General features: G+C 33.8%; 2 protein-coding genes and 1 non-coding gene across 3 annotated transcripts; all 3 read right to left on the bottom strand.

Annotated features, from left to right (window-relative positions):
* Positions 1 to 4,670: 4,670 nt before the first annotated feature.
* Positions 4,671 to 7,217, bottom strand: LOC111014473 (Late embryogenesis abundant (LEA) hydroxyproline-rich glycoprotein family). The gene is made up of 3 exons (XM_022289217.2): positions 6,551 to 7,217; positions 5,899 to 5,970; positions 4,671 to 5,795 (listed from the first exon to the last, which is right to left on the bottom strand). Exons 1-3 carry the CDS (start codon positions 7,175 to 7,177, stop codon positions 5,793 to 5,795), a joined length of 702 nt encoding a protein of 233 aa, XP_022144909.2. The 5' UTR covers positions 7,178 to 7,217; the 3' UTR covers positions 4,671 to 5,792.
* A 6,951-nt stretch (positions 7,218 to 14,168) lies between these two features.
* Positions 14,169 to 14,242, bottom strand: TRNAI-AAU (transfer RNA isoleucine (anticodon AAU)). Its single transcript has one exon. It is a non-coding gene; the product is annotated as a tRNA-Ile (tRNA).
* A 767-nt stretch (positions 14,243 to 15,009) lies between these two features.
* Positions 15,010 to 16,607, bottom strand: LOC111014459 (uncharacterized). The gene has a single exon (XM_022289197.2). The coding sequence runs from the start codon at positions 16,275 to 16,277 to the stop codon at positions 15,393 to 15,395; it is 885 nt and encodes a 294-aa protein (XP_022144889.1). The 5' UTR covers positions 16,278 to 16,607; the 3' UTR covers positions 15,010 to 15,392.
* Positions 16,608 to 16,729: the final 122 nt, after the last annotated feature.

Below are 16,729 nucleotides of genomic sequence, written 5' to 3' on the forward strand. Positions count from 1 at the left end.
GGTAACAGAATTTACGAGTAGAAACAAATGATGACCCTACAATAGACTATATTAAGGGTCAAATTTATTGTAGTACGAATTAATTGTTTAAGGTAAAAACTTCCATAGATCCGACCATGGTGAAATTAGCATTCGAATTATTTAATAATATTGATTCACAAGTGGAAACAATGAGCCCACAATAAACTAAATTTAGGTATGTTTTATAATTTGGCCAAAAAAATTATTTCTTAATTAAGAGATTAAAACAAGATAGAGAATTGAAAAGTGGAGCCAACATTGGGCCATTTCAATTGATTTTTTTGTTGGTTTGTTTCAAACTTTTATACAACCATATATTTAATTATGAATAATTACAACTTTTTTAGATCATGCATGCATAATTCAATCTTTATTCTTTTAAATAAACAAATCCTTCATATAAAATATAATAAATTGTTTTTTGTCTTCTTTCTATTACCGAATAATTTTTTACAGGTTGTCCACCGTTTTGTAGTGAATACAAAATTCACGTTTATCATTTGAGTTTTGATTTTTCTTTAAAAAATAAATGTTCTGGAACCATACACTTTTGCTTTTGTTTTTGTTTTTTTATTTTTCAGTCCTTAAATTTATACTTCCTTTTTTGAGTTCTTGTTAACTTAATAGTTTTTCCTTCCGAATGAAGAAATGAAACATAAATACATTGATATTTATTTAATTATCTCCTTCTAGAAGACTGTTAATTTAGTTTTCATTTTGAATAGATTTTTTAAATAATGGCCAAATTACTCAGTTTTTTTTTGTTTTTTATTTAGTTTTCTTTCCTTTTTTGTTTATCCTTCCAAAGAAAAAAAAAACATGTCATAATAACTAGTCTCTTTATATATTATATTCATGAGATCAAAGTTTTGTTATTTAATATTTTAGGAGGGAGAAAAAAATTAGCTTTAACGTGAGGAAGTAATACTAAATATTTTAATTAAACCTGACATTTTCAACATCTCGCATTTGAAATTTTATTGTCTTTAATTATTTCAAGACTATTTATTTCCTCTTCAGTTATTGTCTCCCATTGACAATAAGCTTAGAAAATCATACATTACTGATTACAAATTGAATGGTAACTGGGCCCTCAATGGGCCGCCTATCAACTTGGACCAATTCAATGACCGAAGAAAAGGCCCACTTTTGTTTTATTTTTTTTCCACTATATAAAATACCAAATTATTCAATTTGATTATAGTCTTTTAGTGGACTATCATGCTAAGTCACAAAAAAAAAAAGGGATATTACAATCAAATTTATTTCCCACTTTATTAAATAAAGATTAAAAATGTTTTTCTGACCGGACGACAGAGGGCAAAGGAAGTTTATTAAAAATTCTGTATATGGACTTAAAGACAGAAGATGTTCTTATTGTGAACTACATATATTAATATATAATAAAATAAATTTAAATTTGTTTTGGTTGTTAATTTTTTGTACGTATGTTCTTTTTAGTCTTTTAATTGAGATATTCTAATGGTAGCTCATTCATTTGAGCTTAGCCTATTTTAATCTCTCCTTTGAATAAAAATTCATTTTAATCTTTAATTTTTATTTTCTCCCAATCATTTAATAAGAACTCAAATTAATTTTAAAACATATACATAATTTACTACACGTGACTTCATCTAGTTCATATGTCCATTAGAGCATAGCTTAAGTGGATAAAACATTTATTATCATCTCTACGATAGATAGTTTGATCTTCTACTCTTACCATTAAAAATTTCCATGTATTTTTTTCAGCCATATATTTGTAAATGTAGACATTTGTTGATATGATGAATGAATAAATTCAATATGCCACAACCCATACCAAGTTTGATTTAAATAATTTATTAAAATTACATAGCAATAACTAAAATATTTTTTTTATATATAAATTAAACTAGTGAATTCTCTATCTTAATTATATAACATTTTCTGAATTTTCAACGTAAATATAAACCGTCTATTTTATTTGGATGGTAATATTCTAGCTTATTGTGCACTGGTTATACACATGTACTGTTGTAAAAGTTAATGATTCAATCCTCATTCTTTCTGTTGTTGATCTGAAAAAAGTAATAACCTAAAAAGAATTCTATTTTTACCTGATTCACATATATGACTATTTTTCTTCGTTTGAACTTTAAAAAAAAAAATCAAAATATTAAGACCCGTTTAGTAATGTTAATGTTTTTTGCTATGTTTGTTCATTTTTAATAAGAAAAATGAATTGCAGTGTCCCAACCTCCACGAATTTAAGTATGATAAAACAATATTTTTATTTATATTTTGGAATAAATTGAAAATGAGAACAAGAAAAAAGAAACTTGTTTTGTTTCCAAAATTTTTTATATAAGTTTGATAATGTTCCCAAAAAGAGAAACAAGAAAAATAGATACTTGCAAAATGGTTAAATTTCTTAAGAAAATTAAAAATAAGAAACAAGAAACAATATCGTTGTCCTTAGATTCTCATTTTTTTGTTATTAATTGTCTATTTTTCTTTCCACTGTTCTTTTCCTAAACGAAAACAAATATTCACATTTGGTCCGATAACATTATATCATTTATTAAAAATTTTAAATACTAATGTTTTATTGTTAAGCATTTTATAAATCTTTATCTATATGAAATCAGACTATTTTATAAGATAATTATGCTTTATATTTGTATAAACCTCTAATAATAAGATGTCATATTCCTTTTAATAAAAGGATACAAGATTATAATTACTTAATCTTAAAATTATATTTCAATCACCCACTCCTACTCAATATCATTTTTTAATCACAATTATACAATATTGAGATATTACCAGAAAATTTTCATAAGCTTTTTTTATTCTTCTTGGAGAATAAGTTATAATCTTTTTTTTTCTATTAAAAAAAATCATAAACTATTTTGATAATACGGAAACTTAACATTTCTTAGAAGATCAAGGTACTTTTACAAAGAATTTAAGTTGATCGAAATTAAGTAGGAGAATATAAGGCGAGGAAACAAAAAGGTATATAAATAGCAGAGTAAAATTAAATTATATTATGATTTAAGTAATTAAGCGAGATCAAGGTGCGGTGGTCTTGGATAGATAGTTCGTGATTGGTGTGGTGAGGCAGTGTTGTCAGGGAGTCGTCTGATAGTTCTGCAACCAAAGATCAAAATCCTGGAAGCCATGGCTATTTGCGAAGGATTAAGAGTGATAACGATGGAAGGAAATTTATCGATTTATGTAGAATCTGATTGCCTATAAGTCATAAATCTTTTGAAGGATAAAGAATCTGACCTTACAGAAATAGGATCAGACTGCAGATGTTGTGTCGATCCAACATGTATTGAAAGATTTGAATCTGGTGTCCGTTGGAAGCATGGGGGAGAGGGAGATATACCATTTTAGGAGTACACACCAGTTTAATTTTTAAAACCCGCCCAATTTCCTCCTTTTTTTCCCCTTTTTTACCAAATTCATACATTTACCAAGTTTATCATCTCTCTGCATCATTCAAATAAAATGCGTGCGGGTGAGAAAATTATTAACATTTGATAATTCAAATTACACTAATTCAAATTACTAATAATGACATGCTAGCTTCATTGAACTGGGACTGGCGTGCACTAAACTTTTAATCACGGTTCAATTAACCAAAACTATGATGTTCGAGTTCAAATACTTGTGTCGCGATGACACCATTTTTATATCTCCAATTAGACATGTTTAACAAATGAGTGATGACGGAATAAGTTGCCTGCATTTCTTTCTTTCAAATGAAGACAAGATAGCCTCTTTATACTCTGTGTCGTCGTTTCTCATCAATCAAAGATTCGGACACATACAAGCTGATGCAGAAAAAAACTCTCCTTAAAGAATCTGACTAGGAAACGAGTCAGCAATTTACACCCAAAGTTGGGAAATAGCCCCACCCCACTCAACAATTCCACACCCACGACCTGTCTGCCAACTCTCATATCCCAAATATCTCCATAATTGTATGATATGATAATAATTGTATGATATTGTTCACTTTGAACATAGCCCTCACGACTTTGCTTTTGATTTCACCAAAAAAAATCTCGTATCAATGAAAATAATTATCTTTATCTATATACCATAGATCTCTCTCTTCACTAATCGATGTGAGGCTTTGATTGTAACACACTTTACAATCCCAACACTTTTTTCATCAGACAATAAATTATTTAATCTGTATCCAAACAAGTAATGCCTTGTAAGCATCTCTCAAGCTTTGTACTAGTTCAACTTTGTTGTGTTCCTGTTCCAAACACTTCTAAACCAAAATAGTCCCCACCAATTTTATGTTTATGATCATCATTCTTCTACTGAATAAGCTCTAATCCAATAAATTGCAGATTTCTCCATTTGCACTTAGCTACCTGACATGGGATATATAACTCGTAAGTGGGGTTGTTCAACATTCTCAAAATAACTCTCTATGGCTGTATTTCTCTCTATATTCTCTAATGTAAACAGAAAAAATAGAATCCTTCCTTTTTATCTGCCACAAAGAAAAAGCCTAGCCAACTTTTCTTTTGATAGAGGAAGAAGAATTAGATTCTTCTGTAATGGACCCTTTTCTTTCACGGGAAAGAAGTAAAGGGTTCCGCGTGCCCCCATAGGCCATATTTGAGAAAGGCAATAGATAATGAATAAATTTGTATTCCCTAGTAATAAATTTTATAAACAAAATAGGTCTAGGATTAGGAAAGACATGGGTAAATTTTGAAGGATACAACAAAAAAGTATGTGTCATGGGAGATGAGGATAGAAGTATTTGGCACAAAAATCAACGATAATTAAAACAATGAAAAGGAAGTCACTTTATGAGGATGATGGGAATCCATCCAAAATCCTTTTTTGTATCAATCAACCACACCTTTGCTTCTCTTCTTTTCTCTATATAAACTCCAACTCCACATATTCCTTTCTTTTCAGCCTCCGCAAGATAACACCATAATATATATCAAAAACAAACATTAGAATTTAGAAGGGAGGAGAGAAGAGAAATGTGTTACCCTTACCCACATGATTTGCAGCCTCACCTGGTAAGCCGGAGGGAGTTGGGTGTCCAATGCAACTGGCTCCTGTTGCAGGCTGCGGCAGTGGCCAGGAGTGGTGATGGTGGCGGCAGGTCGGATAAAAGACAGTGCTTGTGCTCACCGACCGAGCACCCCGGGTCATTTCGTTGCAGACTACACCGCAACGAGTACGTTTGGGTTGGCCGGAATCGGATGGTAAAAAGTGAATCGGCCAGCAAAATATTTTCCGTCCAACGATAAGGTCAAAAGAATTTATTTATTTCCTATGAATCGAAGTGTTGTTCTGACTTCTAGTCCCTATCAATGAGATGAATCACCCGAATGTTAGCCTTAATGTATATCCATCCATAATTATGAGTCTGACAGACGGTATTCATGTTTTCTTCCTCATTTTCTTTCCCATAACATGATTCTATGTTGATTACTTTTTTCACTGGATAATGTCATCCATCAAAGGTCGAGAAAGTAAGAAAGTGGTAGCTCGTGTAAGAATCTGATCACTACTCTTGAGTAATTTATAAAAACATGGTCTCTAAGTCACAATCCACAGAGGTATTCACCCTTTTTTTTTCTTCCCTCAAATCCCTATCATATATGACAATGGAGCCTAAACTTCCTAAGAGTAATATTTACAGAGTGAAACTCAGTAGGATCAGGCAGGGATTCCCAGTTTCAGCTTCACGGCACAAATGCCATTATGAAAATTGAATTTTGCTATCCTTCCCTTCACTGCAAAAATAAGGAAGATAACAGAAAAGAAACCCAAGGGATTGGAGTGTGAGGTTGAAATTTTGGCAGAATATCAACAGAAAAATAAGGCATGAATCCTCACCTCAGGGTAGCAATCTTGATGTTCAATCGTTTTGTCATTTGTATTCACAAAAACCTCACATGACACCCTTGCCTGATAAGAAAACACCATTAAAGCAACAGAACACTGAATACATTATAGCAATTTATGCTTAATAGTCTAATTGGTGAAAGAGACGACAGAAGGGTGGGTGGGGAAGAAGAGGACGGATTTCTTTCAACTCAAATTATAAATTCCACTATTTGACATGTATAGAAGAATGCCCCAACAGCATAATATTGTTATACAGGCAGGTCATAATCAACGGCATAGCTCACTTAAGTTTAGAATCCAGACCAATGGCGTAGAAGAAAAATTGAGATTTTGGCCATGGTTTGAGAGTGCCGAAACTTGCACGACCAAGAACTGAATTTCTACGCTAAGAAACGTGTAATATTCGCCAATGCATAACAAGCATTGTCTAAAGTAGCGAAGATTTTGAGGGAATCAAGTCTTGTTACTGCGCATTCTTTCAACGATTGCAAACTAGTCAAAAAAGCAAAAGCTAGATGGTGGCTATGAAATTTCGATCGCTGAATATAGGTTGCTTGGAAACGAATCAATGTTAAACCAATTTACAATTCCGAGTAATGAATTGATCAATCGTTCGAAACTGAATCAAAATAGATATTACCTTAATCGGGAATTTGATAAAGAAAAGCCCCATGTATCCTTCCACCTCTGTCTCCGTATCGAACGGGACGATACCCGTCGCCAAATCCTCGATCAAGTAAATGCCGTCGTGGATGACCTCGAAGCCATTCAAATCGAGAGTGGCATTCACGTAAGACAAGCCTCGAGCAGACACTCGGCCGCCCTCCGAGCTCACAAATCCGAGTCGCCTTCCACGGTACCCGACGGAAACGCCGAGGTAATTGTAGTCGAGAGAGAAGAAATTGTTATTGCGAACCCTAACAGAAGCAGAGAAAGATAGGTCAAGGAGGAGAACAGGCAACAGACGGACTTTGAGGCGGTTGAGTTTCAATCGGACGAGTTGTAGCGACGGATCGGCCGGAAAAAGAAGAAAGGCTACGGCGGAGAGGAGGAGGAAGGCGGCGGAGTAGAAGGCACAGAGGCGCAGAAGCCGCCGACGCCGGAATCGTGGGGGACGGTAGAGGGACAATACGACGACGTTTTGGTGAGCGGCATTTGGAGGAAGAAGAGAGTAGGGCACGGGGACAGAATCGTCCCTGGAGCTGGAGGTCATGTTTGTTGGAGAGAATAAAAATAAAAGGGAACAGTACACTGCTTTTTGTTTCATTTTGGGATGGGAAATTTACACGTCAAAAGCAACCGTATACGCAAAGTTTTAAAATTAAAGGCAAAGGAAGAGTAGATCATACAGATATTTCAGGCTGGTGCAACTATATCTTATGTTATAATTATATGTATCCAAATCAAACATATCCTTTATAATTTATTAAATAAAATAGTAACATTCTCAACAAAAAAAAAAATCAATAAAATGGTAAATTAAAATGTTGATACTATGGAATCTAAATATAGTAGTAGATATTTTTCAAGTACACACATTTGTTGATCTACATTTTCATGTGGTGGAGTTATATTGGATTAGTTTTTTACAAATGACATGGGGTGTTCTACATCATATAATTGTGGAATATTTTGAAAGGTAAAAGAATGTCACAATCACTCTTTAAAAAATGACAGTCAAGCTCAATGTATTTCGTGCTCTCATGAGAAATTGGACTAGAAGAAAGATGTACAACAACATGGTTTCTGTTTCGTCCTCTCATGATTACAGGAAAGATGTACAACAACATGGTTATCACATCAGAGAAAGGCAAGAAACTGAACGGACACTCGTAAATCGGCCAAAGAGGTGATAGCCAAACAAGTTCACACTAGCGGTAGCAGCCAGCGCACGATATCAGCTTCAACAGAGGAATAAGACACACTGGTTTGCTTTTTGACATCCCAAAATATATATTTTGACTTCCTGGAATCAAGCCAAGATGGCCAATTAGCATTCGAGAAGGCACGAAGTTGAAAAGAAGAAGATCGTCGTAACAAAATTCATTAACAAGGAGAAGACTTCAAATATCGCAGGGAGGAATGAAACAGCAACAAGGTGACCAGAATGTCGAGGATAAACAAAAACTAATTGAATTGATTTCGTGGTTGATTTTTGGCGCTGAAAGTGTTCTTGCATGTCAGCAAGGAGAATGCTAGTAGAAATCTCATTTGAAAGCAAATTTAGGATCCAGGAAATGACAACGTTGTTCTATATGATCCATCAGTTGAGGAGATCATCGAAAGGTCGAGAAATGGAATCATCGATGAATCCGATTTTGTTTTTGATGGTGAGCACAATGGTCATGGACCTACTCCATGAAGTGTAGTTTTCATAGGTGAGGAGATTGGATACAAGTACGAGGCTTGTATGATCAGAGTGGAGGAAATATGGATTTGTGTAGTGTTCCTGAGATGATTGATTGAGAGAAGATAATGCTATAGCGGTGGGGAATGATGAAGCCCTCCATAGTGGAGAAGAAAGGGTGGTGAAACAAAAAAAAAATGTAATAAATGAAGAAATTGCCAAAAATAGAAGTTTCTTGAAAACTCTAAAATAGTCAATTGATACCATATTAACAATGATAGTAACTACATCACTTGATAATAAGTTGAATGATAAACCTAATAATATCAATACAATTTCGTATTTGAAGGTGACTAGAAGAAGAAGGGAAAAAAAAAACATGATTAGAAAGATTGTACTAAAAATATATTTCATCAAATCATTTTTATGGAAAGAAAAAATCATATTTTTGGTCTTATGAGTTTTCATTTGATAACAATCGAATTTAAAGTTCAGAACCAAACAATTTTATGCTTGAAAATCAAAATTCCTTGTTCTAGTCTGGTTAGGAAAAAAAATTAGATTAAAGACAAAAGAGGGAGAAAGAAGGTATTTTGTTTTCATGGAATAAGAGAGAAGTTTACTATAATTTATTTATTTTTTTTTTAACTCTTTTGGCAATTTGAAAAAAATGACACAAATGGGAACCAAAAGTTATTTGAGGATCGGGATGGGACTGCATCCTTTGACCCCACTTCACTCCATTGCCATTTCTAGTATTCCATGAATTATGAGATGTAAAAACCTTAAAACAGTGTAATAAATAATGCAAACCAAATATTAAAATAATTTTATTGCATGCCATAGTTTATTCATGGGATTATTTGACATTCTATTTTGTGGAACTGCAAAGTCGATGTGGGTTGTGGGTTGCATCATATTAAAAGTGAAGATACGTAACACAACACTACAAACACAGTTTATTTAAAATGAAAATAATTGGAAGATGAAGTGAAAACTTCATTCAAAATTAAAGAAAGAAAAAGGAAAAAATTGATAATAAAAAAAAAAAGAATTTAAAAAGAAAAGAGAGAGAAATAGAATAGACGTTTAACCGATGAGGGCCCACGGCCCAGTGGGGAGTGCTAAAAGACAATGGGCTGAAGGCTGCTATCCTATCCATATGACTCACACCCATAATACTTTCGTTTCGCCCAAAGAATTCCCGAATTTTCCATTTCTTTCAATAAATAAAAATTTTAAATTATTTAAAGCAAAATCAAAAGACGGTACGTGACTGTCCAATCACAACGCCAGATGCCGCTTCCGCCTGCTAATGCTTTCAATTTAAGCTTTCTTTACTTCACTTCACACCATCTTAATTTTTATCCCATTTCTTTTTTTTTTTTTTTATTATTACAACTGTCATAAATTAATTATTACAAAGTTAACAATCGCTTCGATCATTGATCTTAACGATATTATTTCGCACCGCTTTTTAATCAAAATAAAAAATATATATTGAAGGGCGAGGCAAGCGATTCGAACCGGAAGTTCAGTTTCAAGTTCCATTCCACAAGGATTATGTGAGAGTTTCCAGGAACAATGGGACACTATTAATTTATATATTGAGAAAAGTGGGAGGAGTACTAAAATCCCAATCCCAATTTTTAAATTGATCAGCCCCAAAAGTTCTTCATCGTCATAATCGATCCACGGAAAATATAGCGAAGAGCTTCAAACAAAAAACTAGGGAGAATTACCCAGAAAACCGACTGGATTTCTGAAATTAAAATAAAAGCATCACCGTCATAAAACAAACAGACGAAGAACCAGAAATCTATAGCCTTCTGGAAACAGAAACCGACTCTCTGATATTTAATAATACGAGTCGACAGTCGAGTGATGACATAATTAATATTTACAGAGCGGAGGATGAATTTTATTAATTTTTTTGTATTTTTTCCCGGGAGATCGAAATCGAAGGGTAGTGAAAATCAGGCGGATTCAACTGACTTGGGGGAAAGATCTGAAGAGTGGGAGGCGCCGGCGGCGGACTTGGAGTGCCTGGTCCACGGCAAGGAATTTGAACGGTGGAGCCGGCACCGGAACGAGCCTGGATGAGTAGTCGGCGAGCACAGGCATGGGCCTTTCGATGGACACGAGTGAGCCGCCGCGCCGCCGCCGTCGCCGTCGCTGCCGCTTTTGGCGGAGGATGGGATGCTGATGCTGATTTTGGCGTTGCCGGTGGCTGCCATTTTTGCAAAGCAATTGGGAATCGGGAGATGGGGCTTTATATAAACGGGTGCGGGTTTGTGAGTTTAGATCTGGAGCACTATGATGAAGCCACGTGGTCACTGCCACTTGCTTTCTCACTAGCCACTACTCTCACAATTATTTGAACCAAACTGCCAGATTATTGTTACTTGATATATTATTTAATTTCTTACATCTATGATCTATACTAAATTAATAATGTGTATTGTTGTACTTAAATAATAATAATAATAATAATAATAATTATTATTATTATTATTATTATTATGTGTATATAGTTTTTTTCTTAAATATATGTGTATCTAGTTTTTTTAGTACAATAACGTGGAGCGGAGGATTTAACTCACGACCTCTTGATTCGAAATATATGTCAATTATTATTGAACTAGATTCGTTTTGACATATTTGTATATAATTTAACCTACATTATTAATGTTTCATGTGTCTGTTTCAAAAATAAAATTTTTAATGTTTTACCTGTAAAATTGCTGATCTAATAATACTTTAAGTTTTCTTTATTTAACTTAGCAATTTATTCTATTTTATTTTTTTCTCAATTTTGATTATTTTATTTTGGTCATTACGTTTGGATCGGTCAGATATTGGGGGTGCGTTTAATAGAAATCTAGTGTGGAACTGTGTGCGATTGTATTTATTTTATTATTATTATTTTTTCTTTTTTGAGCCAATGTGCGCTTGTATTTTAAATCACGTGGAATTTGACAAAAGGATAGGTTCATGATTATATAAAATGTAATATAGAAAATATAACTGTGACTAAAAAAAAGTTTTTAAAATTATAGTTAGTAAATTAGTTGATGTATTTGCAAATTTGTAAGGAAATAATTTGTAAATATGACAAATTTCTCCCAACTATGTCATTGATTAACCATTTTTATACGATCTATAACTACTTTCACTAATACCATTTTGCTATCATTTTTTTCTATCGAACCTCCAATCTCGAAAAAAAGAGTATATGTCAATTACTGCTGAACTATACTCATATTGGCTACTACTTTACATCTTTGATATAGTCTACCATTGATACACCTGTTATCAGGTAAAATCGAGATGTCATGTGTGTCGAAGGCATGTCCAACCATGTGGATCGAGTTAAGAGAAAGACCGTAAATGACCAAGCGCATCGACTGCATAGTCGAGTACAGTTGGACATCCCATATAGAGGACAACCAGCCGGCAAGGAGCTAACACCTTGTACCCAAACAATGATATGCCTTAGAGGATTATTCAAGGTGCCGCCACATCTTCCATCCACGACACAGAGGGGAGAAAAGAATGTCAATAGTCTACACAGACCTTGAGGGTGGCATACCACTCCTGTCTCCACCTCATACGAGGAAAACCTCTCTCCATATATAAGGAAAAATACAACCTTAATCCAGGTAAGCCGTCGTCTCGTATATAACTTCTTGCAATGATTCAACACATAGTATCAAGCAGACTCTCACTCTTGAGATTACTACATTTTCCTACTTTTTGCTCATATTTATTTGCTGCCAACTTGAATTCTCACTTAATTATCAGAGTGGGTTCAGTAGAGCACTACGTAAGCGCTTGATTTTTGTGAGCAGGTAACAAAAGATTAGAGACAAAGACGTAGGTAGTACATACGTGACACTTACAATGCGCCGAAAAAACATCAACATTATTGATGCACCATTTTATATTATTGATAATGTATATCACTAATATATCCAATGTAAAATACATAATTAATATACGGTTCTCATATTTGTGTTATTTTTGTAAAATATTTTATCAATTTTATAATTATTTGAGCTAAATCTACTATTATTCTAGAATGCCCATAAATTTTAAGAAAGTTGAAGATTTGAAATAAAATATTTAAATGTATAAGGGTTAAAGAAATAAAATAAATATAAAGACTAATATTTAAAATATTCATATATCATTGATGATGAGCTCCACTTTATAATATTATAAACTTTATTTTCAACTAAAGCAACTAGAATACGATATCATTAAATAAGTATTTAAAACCTTAACTTTAAAGAATCGGCTAACTTGGTTCATAGTACTTTGGAATCTATGAATCAGAAAATTAATTAGAAATTTTTTCTAAATTCAGCTGCTTGTCAAAGATATTTTAGACCATAAGTGTTAGGCGCAACAATTTCGTTTTTCATTTTTCATTTTTAAAAATTAAACTTCTACTTTTTTATAAAAATATTTGTTTAATTTAAGCCAAATTTTGAAAAAAAAAAAGTAGTTTTCAAGATTTTGTTATTATTTTTTAAAGTTTAGCTAAGAACTCAAATGTATTTAAAAAAAATGTGAAAAGCTTACAATAAAATTGGAAAAAAAATTAAAAACAAAATAATCACCTCACGACGTTTTAATTAACCATTTTAATTTACTTAAATGAGGTTTCAAACAAGCTTTAAGAGACGTCTAGATATCAAATTGTTGGACTAAGAGACTTTATTCCTTGGCTTGAGAAGTGTCTTTCAGATCTAACTTTGTTCTTTTTTCGGTTGATTTTGTCGTAAGAAAAAGGAACTTTTAAAATTTTTCAATCATTAAAAGAAAAATAAAAAAAAGGAAAGAAAAAGGAAAGATTGATGAAAAGATATATTGTTATCCTCGATCTTGGTTGACAAAATTGGCAACCACTGATGATAAGTTCTATTTTTTTTCTAAACAGAACAAGTGAGGTTTGAGAGATCTAAACTCATGTTTTCTTGATCAAAGATGGGTAATAATTACCACTAAAGCAAGTTCATGATGGCTGATAAGATCTATCTAAAAGTGACTATACGATGTGACATTTAAAGTATAATGGTGGTGATATGTAAAATACCAACATTATTCATGATTAAAAATTGATTTAATAACCACGTTAAGCTTAATTCAATATAAGTAACTTTTCATATCAACTGAAATATAGTTGATTGAATAAGATATCAATTACCTTGTTTGATTGTCAAAACGAGTATAGTTTAGTAGTAATTGACATATATCTCCAATCAAAAAGTTGTGAGTTGGATCATTCACCCCACAATGTTGTACTAAAAGAATTAAAAAAAAAATTATCTTGTTTGATTATCCATTCTATATTTTTCTACCAATCAAGATTTTTTAGTATCTACCCTTAAAAAGTAATTAAAAGAAATAAATATTAAAATATATTATCTTAATCAGAACACGAGTTGTCTCAGTAGTATTATCTCTGGCAAATAAAATTCTATCTTATTGCACAATTCCTTTTAATATCATTGCACACATTTCCAATCGCATAATAAGAAAATAAAATAGTAATAGAAAGAATAAAAGATAGATATTTGAGAAATTAGAAATGAAAGAAAATATCCTAATTGCAATGATGATATGATGGGAACGGGAAGGATTATCCAATTAATGAAAATGGTAGGAAGACTTTTTCAAACACATTAAGGACTGCTTTATGTTTATGTCCCAAAAAAAAAAAAAAAAAAACATTAAAGATAGAATTTATAAGATGTGGAAATGTGGTCCGAACTCATTCCATAGGATAAATCATTACAGGGAAAAAGTGGGGCCACTGCAACTTTTCAAATTTTCTTTCCCACCCTCCAACTATTTTAAATTCTTATTAACAACCCCAACTTAGGTTCAGACTTTTTTTTATTATTGGCCCATGCAGGTCTCGAACCTGCGACCCTCGCGATATTAGCACGACGCTCTGAGCAACTGAGCTAATAGGCCATCCATTACATGCAATGCTTTGTAAAGTTTATTATTTTTACAACTGTTTTCTTTAGCACCACGTTTTTTTCCCTTTTTAAATTTCTAATGCTCCCTTCTTAGATATTTTTTATAACTTGAAAAAGATGTGGATATTTTTTCATTTTCATATATATCATCCAACCGGCAATATTCTTTTTTTTCTCCCTTTTTTCTTTTTGTTAAGATATTTTAAATAAATATGGAGAGAGAGTTTGTTAAGGGTGGATGCGAGATATCAAAGTATATAACATCATATATATATTTATTATATCTTTTGTTTTGTTATTTTCAGAGACTTAGAGCATTATAAGGAGATGTTTTTTTTTTTTCTTTCTGAGGAAATAAGGAGATGTTAGGAAACAAGGGTACAACGTTGTAATTTAATTTGTAAATTGGCAAAAATGTATCAATTTGATGCCTAATAAATTAGGTTGGGGTGCAGAAATTGAAGCTTCTTGTCCCTTGTCTGAATTCCAACAGGAGTCGTCCTTATGGAAATGGCCAAAATGGCTTCTTTGCGGTTTGCAGTGCAACTGCTTACTGCAAGCTGAAGAGGAACAGTCTTTTTTGTTTGTTTTTACATTTTCTAAGCATCAATACATCGAAATCTGAATTCGAGGTCCCTCAAAAACAGCAAATTTTCTTTCTTTTCTTACTTTGTTTTTTGGATTCTTTTGTTCATCACTCTTCACAAATCACGTGAGTTCCTGCAAATATCACAACTTACAAGAAGAAACACAAGGGGAAAACGAAAAACCTCAGGTGAAATTTCTCTCCCTCATTTGACGAGATTATTAATCAAATGAGATTTGCTTATGAATTCTTTATAGTTTCTCAGAAGATAAGTTATGTAACTTTGCTTCTTTGGCGGCCAGAAATTCAAAAAACTTCCCATTAACAACACAAACTAGTGGAAAAGAACAAAATTTGCAAAAATCTAGATAACTTAACTAGGTGGGCTAGTACACAGGCGTGGCTTTGATGGCCGTGCAATTCTCAGGCCTGTGCTTTGAGAAACTTACTACTTTGTTCTTCCTTCACAGCCACATTCACGAGATACCCACCAAGGAAAGTTGACATTGACAACAAAGCTGTAAAGAAAAGAGCACTGACACTAATTCTAATTACATCACCATGAAGGTGAAGTACAGGGAGAACCGGAGGAGGAAGATGACAGACCATTGTTAGTGTTAGAATCACTCCCAGAAGTCCCCCGACTCCTGGCGTCTCTCAGTGTAACAGAACAAGCCTCCGCCGGAAGTTTCTTCATCGGTGTTAAAGGGGGCGTATTCGGGAGCGATCGGATGGTACTGGAAGGAGATGCCACAATCTCATCTTCCTCCGAAGAACCACATCTTTCCAATCCAGAGGGTGAGGAATTTGGTGTTTCAAATGGGGTGTCTCCTCTGCTTGGCCTGATTGCATCGTTGTCATAAATGGGGTTTGAAATGTACATAAAATGGTCACTGCCATTGGAAGAACTGTCGTTACAGGCACGGGTGGGGCTTAATTTACTCTGAGAACAAACTTTGGAAATGGACAGATCAGGGGAAGCTGAGATAAAGCGTGATGAAGGAGTGGAAATGAGGCCGATTCTATGAGGGCTAAAGGATGATTCTTGGGCGTCAATGTCGATAACTTGATGAAGTTGAGAGCTTTGGCTCTTGGCTTCAGCAACTTTGTTGTCTATAACACAAGGGACTATGGGAAAAAGAAAGTTTCTTGGAGCAGTAAGAACCCCATGAGCATACCAGCTGCTGAGAGAAGTGGCTGATCGATTGTTGTTCTTGGGAGGAGCTGAAGGCAGAGACTCGGAAATGTTTGCGGCAGTTGAGACGGGGTCGGGGGACGAGTTGGAGGTGGCGGCAGGCGGTGAAACTTGTAGCCTACGGCGACGGAGTAACAGAGAGCAGTAGAGCTCGGCAAGCAAGACAAGAATAAGGCCCAACACAATGGCAAGGCTCACCACCATTATCAGTGTAGCTCCCAGTATCACCTTAGAAGTTCCCTGCATCTCTCTCAATCTCTGAAGTCTGAACCAGTTGAAACTTGAAGGGAAGGGCGGTAAAAGTGAGGATGTACTAAAGGAGGGGGTTTTTTGTTTTTTGGCGGGAACTGGTCCTTCACATTTGATAACAAATAGAGAGAGAGGTCACAGGGAATCTTATGGTCTGGGGAGGGTAGGACTGACGAATGGGAAGGCTTTTATGTTCCGCATCTCAGACATTCGAGGTCAAAAAGGTCTTTTAACTGACACAGTTTTCCACCATGAAAAAACCTTGGCCGAAAAATGGTCAAATGTCAATGATACTAAATCATTAGAACAAAATGTCTGGAAGAATACAAAATTTGCGTCCCATAAGGTTACAACTCGACAGATACGATAGGAATATATGAGCATGAAAATGGGGAGTAAGATGTGATTTTTTGTTGTTTCTCTTGGATGAATCATGAGGTAAGCAGGAA

This window comes from Momordica charantia (genome assembly GCF_013281855.1).
Source record: "Momordica charantia cultivar OHB3-1 chromosome 6 unlocalized genomic scaffold, Mcharantia_2.0 BLBB01000006.1, whole genome shotgun sequence".
Classification (NCBI taxonomy): Eukaryota; Viridiplantae; Streptophyta; class Magnoliopsida; order Cucurbitales; family Cucurbitaceae; genus Momordica; species Momordica charantia.

Excerpts from the sequence above, each read along its gene's own strand:
- LOC111014459 (XM_022289197.2), bottom strand. The coding sequence starts at position 16,277 with ATGCAGGGAACTTCTAAGGTGATACTGGGAGCTACACTGATAATGGTG.
- LOC111014473 (XM_022289217.2), bottom strand. The coding sequence starts at position 7,177 with ATGAAACAAAAAGCAGTGTACTGTTCCCTTTTATTTTTATTCTCTCCA. Across the intron at positions 5,971-6,550 it reads TTATCAAATTCCCGATTAAG|GCAAGGGTGTCATGTGAGGT; the intron begins GTAATATCTATT and ends TTTTCTTATCAG.